The sequence below is a fragment of the Hibiscus syriacus genome, unplaced genomic scaffold, assembly GCF_006381635.1.
Source record: "Hibiscus syriacus cultivar Baekdansim isolate YM2019G1 unplaced genomic scaffold, ASM638163v2 tig00111662_pilon, whole genome shotgun sequence".
Lineage (NCBI taxonomy): Eukaryota > Viridiplantae > Streptophyta > Magnoliopsida > Malvales > Malvaceae > Hibiscus > Hibiscus syriacus.
Window position 1 is genome coordinate 1,385,845 of NW_024063150.1, and position 14,566 is coordinate 1,400,410.

Sequence of the window (14,566 nt, forward strand, 5' to 3'; positions counted from 1 at the left end):
TCTTGAGTTTCTGATGTTCGATTGAGACGTTTCAAAATACGTTGATAAGTTAACTGAAAGCCTGTTCTATTTCAAGAAGACAACATCATTGAAAAGTTCATATTCTTCTTGAAAATTTATTGTAAGTCAATTGATGTTTCATGCTTTAAAATCAAGTTTAATAAAAATATTTCGGTTTTAAAAAAGATAGACCGAACAAAAATCAGGTATTACATGATCATGATCCAAACAATAGTCGCGAAACCTGTTAAATGTAATTAGTTTATGTATTATGGGTAAGTTATAAATTTAGGTATCGTTTTCTAGTTTAATTATTTTAAGCTCCTATAATTTAGTTATATTATTTCTTTTTTTTTGGAACAATATTAAAATTTCAAAATTTGAAATATTTAAGAAAAAAATTGATTAAATTTGAGTATATAAACTAAATCTATAATGTATGCACAATATTGAGACTAATATTACAATTTGACCATTTATAATGGATGATATTAATATTGTACTAAATATGAAAGTTGACTAATGTTAGGTATATATTCGAGTTAATTGCATCATATATCTTTAAATTATGATTTTTATTTTAAATTAATCATTAAATTTTTAAACATTCTAATTTTATCCTTAAACAATGACTATCATTTTAAATTAGTCCTCAAACTTTTGAATATTTCACTTCCATCCCTAATCTATGACATTCATTATAAATTGGTCCCCAAACTTTTTGAATATTCCAATGTCATCCCAAACTATATGTATATACTAATCACACCCCTTCTTAATAAAGCTATTAGGCCATGTTATATTATTATATGTTTAAAAAAAATTAGGCTAAATTATGGATGAAACTAATTACATAATTGAATGAATTTGGGGATGAAATTGGAAGATTTAAAAGTTTGAGGGCCAATTTAAAATGAGGGTCGTAGTTAGGGATGAAATTGGAATATTCAAAAGTTTAAGAACTAAGTTAAAATGAAAGTCATAATTTGAGGATGAAATTGAAATATAAAAAAGTTTAAGAATTGATCTAAAATGAGGTCATAGTTTGGGGACAAATGATGCAATTAACTCTATATATTTTAAGCAAATATCGCTTTACTTTCTATTATAAGACTTGTCCATTGGTTAAGTTAGATTGGTTTTTTTAACAAATCAATTAAAATTTAATATGTGAATTTTAAATTTAGATTATTTTAAAATTGAATAATTTAGAAATTATTTCTTTTTTGATTTATAGTTACTTTATAAATTAAAATTTAATGATGAAATTGGATTAAATCTGTCTCAAATTTATCATATTAATTAATTTGTATCTAAAAGAAAATTATTTCTTTTATATGAAATATATATATTGTGTTTCTAAATTATGATTAAATGATTGTTTTGATCAATTTTTTTAAAAATTATAAAATATCAATAAATATATTGGATTGTTATAAATATGCGACGTTATAAAATAATAATTAAAAAATTTATTAAACTATTATAAAAAATCATTACATTTGGTCAAACTATTAAAAAATCATTATTAAATTTATCAAACTTCCCTTTTATTACTGCAGCGTCACAAATATTCTTCTGTAACATTTCGATAAACATAATGATTAGTTTATAATTTGTAAAAGTTTAATGAATAAAATAATCATATGATCATACTTTAGAGACCTATATCGTAATTTACTCCTTTTAATGGTTGGTTTTGACTTTTACAAATGCATGGTAATGTCTACCTTTCTTACCACAGCATGGTAATTACGTAATTATTCAAAAGTCAGTGCCTTGTTTTAGAATAGAATCTTACTTGCCTCGGTGTCAGTGTCGCTGGTAAGCTAAGCCCCCTTTGCCGTTCTTCTTCATTGTTTCTTTTCTTTATCTGTGTAAAAGTCGCCGGAAAACTGCAATAACGTCGCCGGTTTTTGTTTCAGCCTTCCGCTTGATTACAGAACAGCTAGTGGTTTTCCGTTAATCGGATTACATTATCCCTTCCAATGCATTTGCCTTGAGAGGAACAATGGGTTGCGTCTTCGGAAAGCAGTCACGGGAACCGAAAACGGATCGCCAGCTTCGGAGCAACACCTCCGCTTCATCACATCCTCCGCTTACTCTTCTTCGCCGGGGCTCCGGTGAGCCTTTCACGGAAGTTTCATTCACTGGTGCCGTGGACCCCGTCGGGGATGTCAAAGACCGGGAGAGACATACTGGGGACTTCCCGGTGAGAATTCCGGCGCCGGAGAGATGGCGGATGTCTTCGGACCTGAACCAGAAAGGGTGGCCGTCGTGGTTGATGGCGGTAGCTGGTGAAGCCATCCGTGACTGGACCCCAAGACGTGCCAACACCTTTGAGAAGCTGGACAAGGTATATCTATTCTTCTTTTTTCTTTAAGCTTAATTGAAACCTTCCTTTGCTATAATCATTTTAAGAAATCTGGGTTTCTTTGTTTTTTTATTAGATTGGGCAAGGGACTTACAGCAATGTATACAAAGCCAGGGATCTATTAACGGGGAAGATAGTGGCGTTGAAGAAGGTTAGATTTGATAATTTGGAACCAGAAAGTGTAAAGTTCATGGCCAGAGAGATTCTTGTATTGAGGAAGCTTGATCATCCAAATGTAATCAAGCTTGAAGGCTTAGTTACTTCAAGAATGTCTTCTAGTCTTTACTTGGTGTTCGAATACATGGAGCATGATCTTGCTGGCCTTGCTGCCTGCCATGGAATCAAGTTCACTGAACCCCAGGTACCATTCTTTTCATAAAATGGCTTCTCAGTTAATTGTTGATTAGTGCTGGGTTTTACCTTTAAGATTGATTACTTTGCTTGGATCATGGAAAACCCTTTCGGGAAATAAACACGGTAGAAAGAGCATAATTTAACCTAATGTTGAAAAAGAAAAATACAAGAGGAAGATAAAACAACTTAACTTCTAACACCTAGTATCTATTTATAAGGATAGATACTTGATTACAAAGGAAACTTGTAAAGTAGAAATATACTCAAAGTAGTTTTCTACATTTGATTCGAGTGAAACACTAACATTTCCAATTTTATCTTGCTTGTCTACTTGAGATTTTATGATATGTATATGATTTTTGTACTTTTTGTTTCTTTGTGCTGCTTGTTGTGGAACTTTGATGTTGCTCTCAAGTATTTTAGCTTACTACTTGGATCCCATGACTGATAGTTTAGAGACCCTATTTTGCCTATTGAGCTTCTTAGATATCTTTGTTTTAGTATTGTTTTTGAGTGAGCAAATCATGGAAATTTCATGCTTTACATCAAAATTTTCAAAAGTTAGTAGTATACTTGCTTATTGATCTTTTGGTTGCCGGAAACAGAACGGGTTGCTATAGTTATAAACAGATTGTTCACTGCCATTTTAATTCTCTCATCCTCACTTACCTTTGCAGCTAAATACGAAATCATCTTTGATTCCTACAAGTTATCTGCAAATGAAATTTTGGTTTTGCATATAAGCTTATAGACTAGTTGCTTGTTTGTTTTAGGATGTTGGTTCGGTGCTGAACTTAGATAATTGTTGCTCAATGTTGAAAAATTCTGAGAAATGGCAGTAGTTTGTCGATTACGATGCTATATGTGAAGGTGTTTCTAGGAGGGATTAGAAATAGTTAAGCCTTAAGAATGATTATCTCAAATCAAATGCTTAACTTCAAGGTAAAATCGAGATTATTTATTGCCATAGCGTTCCTTAGGCTCGACGATTGCTTTGTTTTGATTTTTCTTCCCTTTGGTAGGTGAAGTGCTATATGAAGCAGTTACTTTCAGGGCTAGAGCATTGCCACAAACAAGGTGTTCTGCATCGTGATATCAAGGGTTCTAATCTCCTTATTGACAATGGAGGGATTCTAAAAATTGCTGATTTCGGACTGGCTACCATTTACAATCCCGAACAGAAAAAACCCTTGACGAGCCGAGTAATTACTCTCTGGTATCGTCCACCTGAACTACTTCTAGGGGAAACTTGTTATGGTGTTGGGGTTGATCTCTGGAGTGCTGGTTGCATTTTGGCCGAGCTACTTTATGGGAAGCCTACAATGCCAGGAAGGACAGAGGTATTGGTTTTTCTGTCTCTTTCTTCTATCTGCTCTTACAATCTGTTATGAAATATTTCAGTTTTTGTAAATCTGATGGAATTATGCTTAGAGATTTTCTTTTGTGGGGAGACCTTTGGTTGTATGATCATGATATGGAGTATCGAATCAAGCCGAATAATTGCGCTACAACGAGTTGATCCCGGAATTTATGCTATAATCATAAACGGGTTCTCATCGGATTCTCAGTAAATGCTGCAGTATGAGTATGCAATTATCTTCCATCTGTAACATCATGTTGTTTTTTCTCCTGCTTAGGTTGAGCAACTGCATAAGATATTCAAGTTATGTGGATCCCCTTCTGAGCAATATTGGAAGAAATCCAAATTGCCAAATGCAACACTCTTTAAACCTCAGCAACCATACAAACGCAGCATAGCTGAAACTTTCAAGGATTTCCCATCATCTTCTTTACCTCTCATCGAAACTCTTCTTTCAATAGACCCCGAAGAACGAAGTACTGCCACTGCAGCACTTAACAGTGAAGTGAGTTGTGTCAACTTTTTTTAATGCATAATATTCATGTTATCTATAAATTGTTTGTGAAATACTTAATTTCCTGTTTGCAGTTCTTTACCACTGAAGCTTATGCTTGTGAGCCGTCGTGTTTACCGAAGTATCCTCCCAGTAAAGAAATGGATGTAAAATTGAGAGACCAGCAAGCCAGAAGGTTGTCTGGCTTTCCTTTTTCGCCTTTCGTTTTCGTTTTGCAGTTTGGCTATATTCTGGCAACTGATATAAGTGTTTCCTATATAGGCAAAGAGGTCTAGCCGGAAAGGTTAATCCTGTTGATGGTGCAGGGAAAACTAAAGCCGGTGAACGTGCTAGTCGGGCGGTTCCTGCTCCCGAAGCAAATGCTGAAATTCAAGCAAACTTAGATGTGAGTGGGGACTTCACTCTTGTTCTATATGTTCAAAGTCTCTGCACTTGCTAAATGCACTTGTTTTGGAGATTTATTGCAAAGGAAGTTTCCGAGTCGATGCATATTATTTGCCATCTAAACTAGTCCGGTTTTGAATATCGATTTGACAAGGATACATGTTTCATTGATGGTTTACCAGAAATGGAGAATGATGACACAAACAAATGCCAATGCCAAGAGCAAGAGTGAGAAATTCCCACCTCCCCATCAAGATGGAGGTGTGGGGCATCCATTAGATGCATCACATAAAGGGCCTCCATCATTTGCTGCAACCGGAACTTCTTTCAGCTCATCGATTTTCGTCTCCAAGTTATCCGAATCCGGACCTGCCGGCCATGCTTCCAGAAGAAGGAAAACCAATAAAGATCCCCGGAGGGCTCCATCTCGGAAGTTCATTCGTGGTTTCAAACCGTCGTCGATAGGCCTATCTATGGATTTTCTACTCCGGGGTAAGTCCGGGGGTGTTTCGTAGCCAGAATTAGAATAGTTTCCCAAGTTTATAGACCCATATGTTTTAAGCAACTTAAAGATGTAGTTTTCCCATTACGTATTTATTTGTATCTGATCATACGTGCACACGATGCAGTCCCACTTTTTGTTGTACAGTCTCTCAATAAGCACAATTTAGTCCATTGAACAATTTATTTTTCAAATTATTGGGGGACCTAAATTCGATGTAACTCGAAAAAATACCAAAATTTTTGGCTCGACTCAAAAGAATCCAAATTCGAGTTGATATATAAAATAGACCTCGAATATTTAGAATTTTTTAATAATTAATTGATTGATTTTCAAGTTCGAATCGAATCCTCGACTCAAAATGTTATATGTATATAGTATATGAAAATTTATGAAGAGATAGATATTGATGTATATCTTATATGGTTATAGAAAATCATTTTATTTGGAATCAAATAGTATCATAACATTATAAATATTTACAGTCAAATTTAAACAAAAACTCGAATAACTCGACTCGACTCTAGTTTCATAATCTCAACTCAACTAGAAAATTTTCAAATAAAGAAGTTGTGATACTCAACTCGAATAACTCAATCTTTTACCCAACTCGATCGAATACTTAATCCTACAAACCACAATTTCGTCAATCATCTCGATATGATGGAAGGGGTTTAAATGTTCTAAAAAGTTGAGTTTTCGAACATGAGATTCGAACCGAAACCGATTGAATTCAAGTAAAGAGAGACGAAGTAATAAACTCTCTTTTCTCTTTTACTTTTTAGACGGTCAAGTATAAACAACCTAACGTTGTCGTATATACAGAAACCTCAATCACTACCATCACGTACGTATTGGCAGCATGGTTTGATGTGAATCAAGTTGTTCATAGTTTTCCCACCTCTCCAAATTCCCATCCCTTTCGATTCACACTTCAATTTTGATTTCGATTCCTAAAAGTAATAATAAGTTCGGGAACCTGTATTATTTGATTTGACTCGATCAGATTCGATTCCCGTCTCGCTCTTTATACGTTAATACAAATATAAAAAACACATCTGATATTAAATTACCACGGAGGATGTTGGGGATCCAAGCTTCACTGCAGCTTTCATACCTGCATGCATGAAACTTAAATCGACCTCGTATCTGTGACTGTAATTTAAATCTTCTGAATTAAAAACAAAAATAGAGAAAAATATATATAGAGACATGTTACCATCGTTCTCCTCAATCTCCCTGATGGACGGGAGGACGTAAACCCTAAAACTTGGTGAGCTCGGACCATCTGCGTCGTAAAACCCTAAATTCTCTTTGTTGTTGTTATCTACGAGGTTGAAGGTTTGAGCTTCTTTGTTATCATTATTGGCATGGGCATGCTTGAGATGTTCACCATTGCCGTCGATAACCTTTTCCCTTCGTCTCCAAATCTCTGTCCTACGTCAGAGGACCGGAGGCAGTTTAGGCAGCAGCATTTCTCTCCACTTGTTTGCTGCTCCGCCGCTGCCCCTTCGTTTCGGAAATCGAGAAACCGACGGAAATACGTGGGGATGAGCAGCCAAATGGATAGGTTTGGGTTTATAATTCTTCATGGCCAATGATTATGAGGAGAGGAACACTTATACCTATAAAAAGATGAGGCAAACCGCATGCAGATGTCATATATTTGGCTTCAACTTCTTTGCTAATTATGGACGCATTATGTGGTGCATGGGATACAATAGCAATGTTGTTAAATCCATTACTACCATCCTTTGTCTTACCATTCATTTTTGTTTTATCACTGATTATATTTTTATTGTCATTAATTTTTAAAAATTTCATTTCGATTTTTAAAGTATTCTATTTTTTTTATATCTCGGACTAAGGGTGCTCATTGAGTAGAACGCTTGTTGAGCAACTTCAGTTCACTTCAGTCAAAATTTAATTATAAGTCGATTTGATTCGAAACTTGAGACTTTAATAAATCGAGTTGAAGAAGTTTTAACTTAACTCGATAAGATGTTCCAACATTAAAAAATCAAAACAATTCTAGAAGACTAAGTTAAAATTTTGGGAGGAATATTTCAAAATATTTTCTCAAAATTAAAAGAAAGTTTTGAGACTGTTCAGAATTTTTAAAAGATAAAATACATTTCAAAGAGCCTTTAAAAATAAAGACTGAGCGATAAAAAGCAAAACGATATCAAATTTAAATAATTAAATTGGAATTTTTTAAAATTTAATAATCAAACTATAAATATAATCTATTAGTTCTACTATGGCTCCTATATATATCCATCCCCAACCTTTTCACTTATTTTATAAATGCATTCAAATTGTAATTAAATCATCAGTTGTTTATATAAAATAAAAAGAAAACTTTTTTTGAATTAATTACTAGTATTTGATCTATTGACCGACTAATCTAGATCAGGTACTGTAGAGGCGAGGGTGACTCTCCCAAGTTAATTTGCTCAATTCACAAACGCCAGGGGTCGAACCCTTGACCTTGCTTAAGAGACCTAGTGCCTCATCCCACTAGACCAACAGATTGTAAACGAATGAACGAGAACTCGAGAAGATCGAATGAGGGAAAGGAACCTGGACGTAGGGATGTAAACAAGCCAAGTCGAGCTCGAGTCTATATATGCGAGGGTGACTCTCCCAAGTTAATTTGCTCCATTCACAAACGTGAGGGGTCGAACCCTTGACCTTGCTTAAGGGACCTAGTGCCTCATCCCACTAGACCAACCAATTGTAAACGAATGAACGAGAACTCGAGAAGATCGAATGAGGGAAAGGAACCTGGACGTAGGGATGTAAACAAGCCAAGTCGAGCTCGAGTCTGTAGATGCGAGGGTGACTCTCCCAAGTTAATTTGCTCCATTCACAAACTTCAGGGGTCGAACCCTTGACCTTGCTTAAGGGACCTAGTGCCTCATCTCACTAGACCAACCGATTGTAAACGAATGAATGAGAACTCGAGAAGAACGAATGAGGGAAAGGAACCTGGACGTAGGGATATAAACAAGCCGAGTCGAGCTCGAGTATTGTTAAGCTCAACTCGACTCGAAAACTCTAAAATGAAGCTCGACTCAGTCAAAAACTCATGAACCTAAAATTTTTGAGTTCGACTTGAACTCGAAACCATGAATTGAAGCTAAAAAACGTTCGATATGAAAAAATTAACTCGATTAAAGCCTCAAAATTAAACTTAAACCTTAAATATATAAAAAACTTGTACTTTATTTAAAAAGCGCATAAATATTAATATTATTAATTTTTTTTAAAATAAAATCTTAATATATTATACTTTCAAGTTGATTATATATTTTTGTGTTAAATTCAAGTAACTCGTTTCGACTCGTTAGTAATTTAAGTTAAACTTTAGTTTAACTTTAACCAAATAGATATCGAGTCATCATCTCATCTCATCTACGGTCATACCTGAACGGATACGACGACGTGCCAAAGAAGTAAAGCAAAGGACGTTTCTTCTACCGCTTCTTGCAACGAACCATCAACCGAAAACGGCATCGTTTCAGAAGAGCGGTGGAGGCCTATGGAAGATGGCAAGCTCTCTTATCTTCCTTATTTGGTTCACCAAACACCAATCCAATATTTTCAAAAGATCCATACGAATAGAAGAAAACTTGAAAAAGCGGGCTCCTAATCATTCAACCCGAAGAATTGAAGCGGTTAAAGACGGTGGTCGGCGGGTAATCGGAGGAGAGAAACTGAGTGGAAATGCCGGCGGAGGATTTGTTGGATATAAAGTTCAGGCTTTATGACGGGTCGGATATTGGGCCGTTTCCGTATTCGGCGGCATCCACGGTTGATATGCTTAAGCAGAGGATCGTCTCTGATGGCCCAAAGGTTTCCTCCTTTAGATTAGTTTCATTTCTTCTATAATTGCTCACGACTGTTGGGTTTTATTTACTTACATTTATGGAAGATTTCTGGTAAAATTTGGAATGATTTGCTATATGGTATACAGTAATTGTGAAGACCGATGAACAAAGCAATGGGGTTTGCATTGGAATGCAGGTTAGCAGAGTTTTATGGTAGATGATTCGCTGGAATTAGGGTTCTTAGGTAGCCTTAAAAAGGAGGAGATAATCATTCTATATTATACAGTACTTTCATTGTCGATGCCATTGGCTTGTCCTTTATATTCGATTTGAAAATTATTAGTAAGAGCTGCAGTATGTTCTTATGGATGTAGATTCAGTGGAAGGCTAAATTTATCTGTATAAACTGTAAATGCTTGTTGTTGAAATGATAAAAAATTGATGTTATCTTCATTCTTTTTTGAGCTACAAATATCGTCTCTGACGGCATTGATTTCGTTCCATTTGTTATCTATGAACAATATCATAAGGAAGTTTTAAAGGCTAACAGTTTCAAGCATTTTGTTTTAATTATCTTAGATGCTGTTGTTTCCCTTCCTCAGGTAAGACGATTATTCCAAAGGCGGTGAATGAAGTCAAACTGATCAGCTCGGGTAAAATTTTGGAGAACAATAAGACTGTTGGTCAGTGTCAAGCACCCTTTGGGGAAGTTGCAGGTGGAGTTATCGTAATGCATGTTGTAATACAGCCAGCTCTTGCGAAGACTAAAACAGGTATTCGCTATAACTGACTACTAGTGATTGCCAAAAGCCGAAACTTCGATTATTTACATTGATGGTTAATGAGCATGTTGCTCCGAGTTATGGTGAACATATCAGTTGCCATCTTTGCCTGTTTTCATGATAGAGAAATCCCCCTAGCCATTGCTGCAACATTCCATAATTCTTCATGCTGATAAGATCTGTTATCGGGATTGCATTTCGTCTTTTAGGTCAATAATATGCGAGTCAATGAGTCTCTACAATTATAATTAGTGTACCTTTACTTGCCGTTTAAGTAGAAAGTAGAAATTTTATCCAAGTGGTGGACATCTGCATTTCTTGATACTTCATATGTCAAACTCTTCAACTTACGCTTGGTTTTTGGTCTTAACAGAAAAGAAGATTGATGATTCACCCAGAAAGATTGTTTGCTCATGCTCCATTTTATGAAGGCAAACACATAGAGTTGGAAAATCCTAAACATCCGTTCTTCCTGTATGTAGATTGCAAAGTTGTGTACAAATTCACAACGGAGTGATGATGATGTACATTGGTTTTTTCTATGATTTGTTTAGTCTCTTTAAGGGTTGTTTCCCGATTCTAGCTTGAATCATTTGAAAAGTTTTAGAGTATGTAAACAAGAAAAGTACCCCAAATTGTAAGAAATGTCTCTGTATAAATGCTATCTATTACTAATAAAAGGCCTTCTCGTGCAGGCGACCTTTCGTGCATTCGATAAGAACATCTAAGCGAAATTAATAGTTATGGTCAAAGGAGATTCGAGTGAAAGCAAATGACAGCTGAGGATGTAAACAAGCTATAAAGGCTGATAATTATCTCATACATTAGCAAATTAGTATGAAATACAGGTTCTAAGAAATGCCTACAAATCTTCATCCGAAAAACTGCAATAGGAAAGGAAGAACAGGCAGGACAAAGTACCTTAAATCTTGCTTAGAACTTTCTCTGCGGCTGCAATAGTCTTTCGGATGTCTTCTGATGAATGAGCCAAACTTGTAAATCCGGCTTCGAATTGCGAAGGTGCTGAGTATACACCTTCTTCAAGCATTCCCCTATAAAACCTGGCAAATTTTGCAGTATCACTCTTCTTTGCATCATCGAAGTTGTGAACAGGCCCTTCTGTGAAGAAAAATCCGAACATCCCACTAATATGCCCTCCACAGATAGCATGTCCCGTGGTCTTTCCGGTGTCTAAAATGCCTTGAACAAGTTATCCGGTTATCTTATCCAAGTATTCATAAGTTCCGGGTTCTTTCAATCGCTTAAGGGTGTGTATCCCGGCTGTCATTGCCAACGGGTTCCCACTAAAGGTCCCAGCCTGGTACATAGGCCCTGCTGGTGCCACCATTTCCATGATCTCCCTCCTCCCTCCATATGCACCAACAGGCAGACCACCACCAACTATCTTCCCTAGTGTTGTTAAATCGAGTTATGCCGAAATACTCCTGTGCCCCACCATACGACAATCGAAATCCGGTCATCACTTCATCAAATATGAGAAGAGCACCATTTTCCTTGATTAGGCGACGTAGGACTTCAAGGAAATCGGGTTTAGGCGGAATGAAGACAGAGTTCCCAACGACGGGTTCAAGAATAATCGCTGCAAGTTCACCTTTGTTACTGTTAAACCGACTTTCAACAGCTTCTATGTCGTTGTAAGGGGCAGTTAGAGTTTCGAAAGTAGCTGCTTTCCGGACACCAGGAGAGTCTGGCAGTCCTAGGGTAGCAACCCCACTACCTGCCTTGACAAGAAACGGATCAGCATGGCCATGGTAACAAACCTCGAATTTGATGATCTTTTCTCGACCGTGAAGGCACGGGTGAGGCGCAGCACATCCATGCATGCTTCGGTACCCGAGTTTACAAACCGAACCATTTCGATGCTGGGAACAGCTGAGATTACCATCTCAGCCAACACATTCTCAAGAAGACGAGGAGCACCAAAGCTGGTTCCCTTCATAGTTTCCGCCAGGGCAGCAAGCACCTGCAGATATATGCAAATCCATGAAGGATTATTATTATTGCTCTCCATTACCGACCTAAAAACTCACGGTTGACAATTAGGAAAAAGAACTTGACTCAATTTGATTCAAAAAGAATTTCAAATGAACTTTGAGTTATAAAATAATAAACAAATAATTCATAAATCAAAATTTTTAATAATCAGTGGATTAATTTTTAAATTTAAATCGAATCTCTTAACTTTAAATGATACAATATATGAAAATATATTTATGTATATTGAATTTGGTTAAAGAATGTCATTTAAATTAAAATCAATTAATATCTTAATATTATAAATATTTACAATTAAATTTAAATATAACTTTGAATAATTCAATTCAGATTTCATAAAATTGATTAAAAAAATTCAAATAAAATAACACTCAACTTGACTAATTAAATTTTTTAACTGGACTCGCATAGAAAAATAGGCTACATAAATCATCATCGTCGACATTGCATCCGATATAACAAAACGAAAATTCAAATCGAAATGCATATGAACTTATGGAATTCGTCAAGGACTTGACCTCATCATCTGCATGACCGATTATTGCAGGTCCCCATAAGCCAACGTAGTCGATATACTGGTTACCATCCCCACATGTGAGAGCCCTTGACAGAATCAATCACAATCGGTTGTCCACCAACAGATTTAAAGGCACAAACGGGAGAATTTACACCTCCAGGCATCAGATTCTGTCCAAGCATACCAAAACTCGTCATCAATTCGATTGACCCAAAACATGCCCAGGTCGAAAGCCCGATCAAATGTCTTGAATCCGAACAAATTTCAAAATAAGAACAAAAGGGGAAGAAGTGAGAATTAATTTGGTTGCATTGAAAGCCTCTTCAGATTTTTGAAGGCTATAATCCTTCTTCTTATCTTCAACAGAAACAGTCATCTTGAGGCGGAAACAGGAAGAGCGTGAAGAATGATGAGGTTTAGAAAGGTTGGAAGAACAGAATAGGCCTAAACCGACTCCAATTCCGCTTACTGAAGCCTCCATGTTTGCTCTTTATTTCTCACTGATCTTCTTTTAGGCAGTAGGAGGAAGAAGATAAGAAGATGGTGAAATCGTAAGAAAGATAGCCAGTCCACCCCGTGCTGTGATATGATTGGGTGGACCGATAATCAGTCAGAATATGTGGGCTGACCCTTTCCATAAATCCACTAAATGGACTTCAGCCCATTACAAGTTTTTTTCCCCTTTTTTTGGTACAGCCTTTGATTATTAACCAATTAATCCAAATCCGGTATCGTGGAGGTGAGGTTGGTCTATTTCAAATAAAGGATTCGAACTTCTAACATTCACCTAAAAGATCTACCTAAAATATCTAATGTTTCATCTAACTAGATCAACTGATTGTTGGTATTTATTTTTTCGTGTAACAATGGTAGAATTGTTATCTAATACATTAACGCTTTGCAATATTCAGATGGTATCAAGGGTTTCATTATTTCTTTAATGAAATATGGCAAACAAAGCATTAAGAGCAGCCATGAAACCATTCTAGATGTTAAAAGGTTGTGACCTGATTCATACTTGGTCCGGTTCAAAAAGTTGGCAATTCAATTTGCTTGGTGAAAAATTACAAAATAATGATGTATGGGGTGTTACTGTATAAGTTTATTGCACATAATTTAGTGTCCGTACACTTGCAGGTATGTATACTTGGATAATCCATGAAACAACCCTAGATGTAGAAGGTTGCGAACCGAATTATGTTTGGCTCAATTCGAAAAGTTTTGGAAAAGAAATACGATCGACAAAAAATAGAGATTTGTAATGATACGATACATATATATTGTATAAAGTAATATTATTGGCGAATATGATGAAATTTTCTTCTCCTATAACTATGATTTTTAATGTCAATGGTTTTCCAATGTAAATTTGTGTATTTGTTTTTCTTCTTTTTTTTTCCCTTTGATTCATTATCTTCCATAATTTATATCGTCAGACATGTTTATACATACAATATTGATGTCCAATACATTTGGACATAAACATGATATTTACTTAAAACTCTCCTAATATTATCGAAACCATCTTTCGGTTGGGCCCGGAATTGGGCTTCGACTTAGGAAAATGGATTGGGAGTCGCCACCGATCATTTATTTTAAAACAAATGGGTTGATCAGATACCTTATTTCTTACATGATCTGTGTCTTTCCAAAGATGTGTCGGATTCAGGAGTCGGTTACAGTCAAGGACGGGTTAGCACCCTTGAACTGCCCTTTCAGTACTACGTAATTTCCAGTTGTCTTTAATTAAGAAAATCGAAAGTTTAAATTAAAAGATAGAATAATGATCCCAAAACTTACCTCTGATCGATTTAAATACCCTTAAGAGGTAAATATTAGATTCGTAGTGAAGTACATAATCAAATTAGGACAGAAAGCATGTAATAATGAACATAACAAAAATGGGAAAAATGATAAAATAAGAGAAAAT

The 14,566-nt window shown here is 35.8% G+C and overlaps 2 protein-coding genes and 1 pseudogene across 2 annotated transcripts; 2 read left to right on the plus strand and 1 right to left on the minus strand.

Moving 5' to 3' along the window:
- The first annotated feature begins 2,011 nt into the window (after positions 1–2,011).
- Positions 2,012–5,619, plus strand: LOC120167075 (probable serine/threonine-protein kinase At1g54610). Its single transcript, XM_039176198.1, has 7 exons — positions 2,012–2,356; positions 2,451–2,735; positions 3,751–4,068; positions 4,366–4,593; positions 4,677–4,777; positions 4,864–4,987; positions 5,169–5,619. Exons 1-7 carry the CDS (start codon positions 2,012–2,014, stop codon positions 5,499–5,501), a joined length of 1,734 nt encoding a protein of 577 aa, XP_039032129.1. The 3' UTR covers positions 5,502–5,619.
- A 3,432-nt stretch (positions 5,620–9,051) lies between these two features.
- Positions 9,052–10,797, plus strand: LOC120167065 (membrane-anchored ubiquitin-fold protein 3-like). The gene is made up of 4 exons (XM_039176192.1): positions 9,052–9,346; position 9,557; positions 9,924–10,094; positions 10,477–10,797. The coding sequence occupies exons 1-4, from the start codon at positions 9,218–9,220 to the stop codon at positions 10,530–10,532; spliced, it is 357 nt and encodes a 118-aa protein (XP_039032123.1). The 5' UTR covers positions 9,052–9,217; the 3' UTR covers positions 10,533–10,797.
- A 213-nt stretch (positions 10,798–11,010) lies between these two features.
- Positions 11,011–13,139, minus strand: LOC120167114 (annotated as a pseudogene).
- Between the last annotated feature and the right edge of the window lie 1,427 nt (positions 13,140–14,566).

Excerpts from the sequence above, each read along its gene's own strand:
- LOC120167065 (XM_039176192.1), top strand. The coding sequence starts at position 9,218 with ATGCCGGCGGAGGATTTGTTGGATATAAAGTTCAGGCTTTATGACGGG. Across the intron at positions 10,095-10,476 it reads TCTTGCGAAGACTAAAACAG|AAAAGAAGATTGATGATTCA; the intron begins GTATTCGCTATA and ends TGGTCTTAACAG.
- LOC120167075 (XM_039176198.1), top strand. The coding sequence starts at position 2,012 with ATGGGTTGCGTCTTCGGAAAGCAGTCACGGGAACCGAAAACGGATCGC. Across the intron at positions 2,357-2,450 it reads CCTTTGAGAAGCTGGACAAG|ATTGGGCAAGGGACTTACAG; the intron begins GTATATCTATTC and ends TTTTTTTATTAG. Across the intron at positions 4,069-4,365 it reads CAATGCCAGGAAGGACAGAG|GTTGAGCAACTGCATAAGAT; the intron begins GTATTGGTTTTT and ends TCTCCTGCTTAG.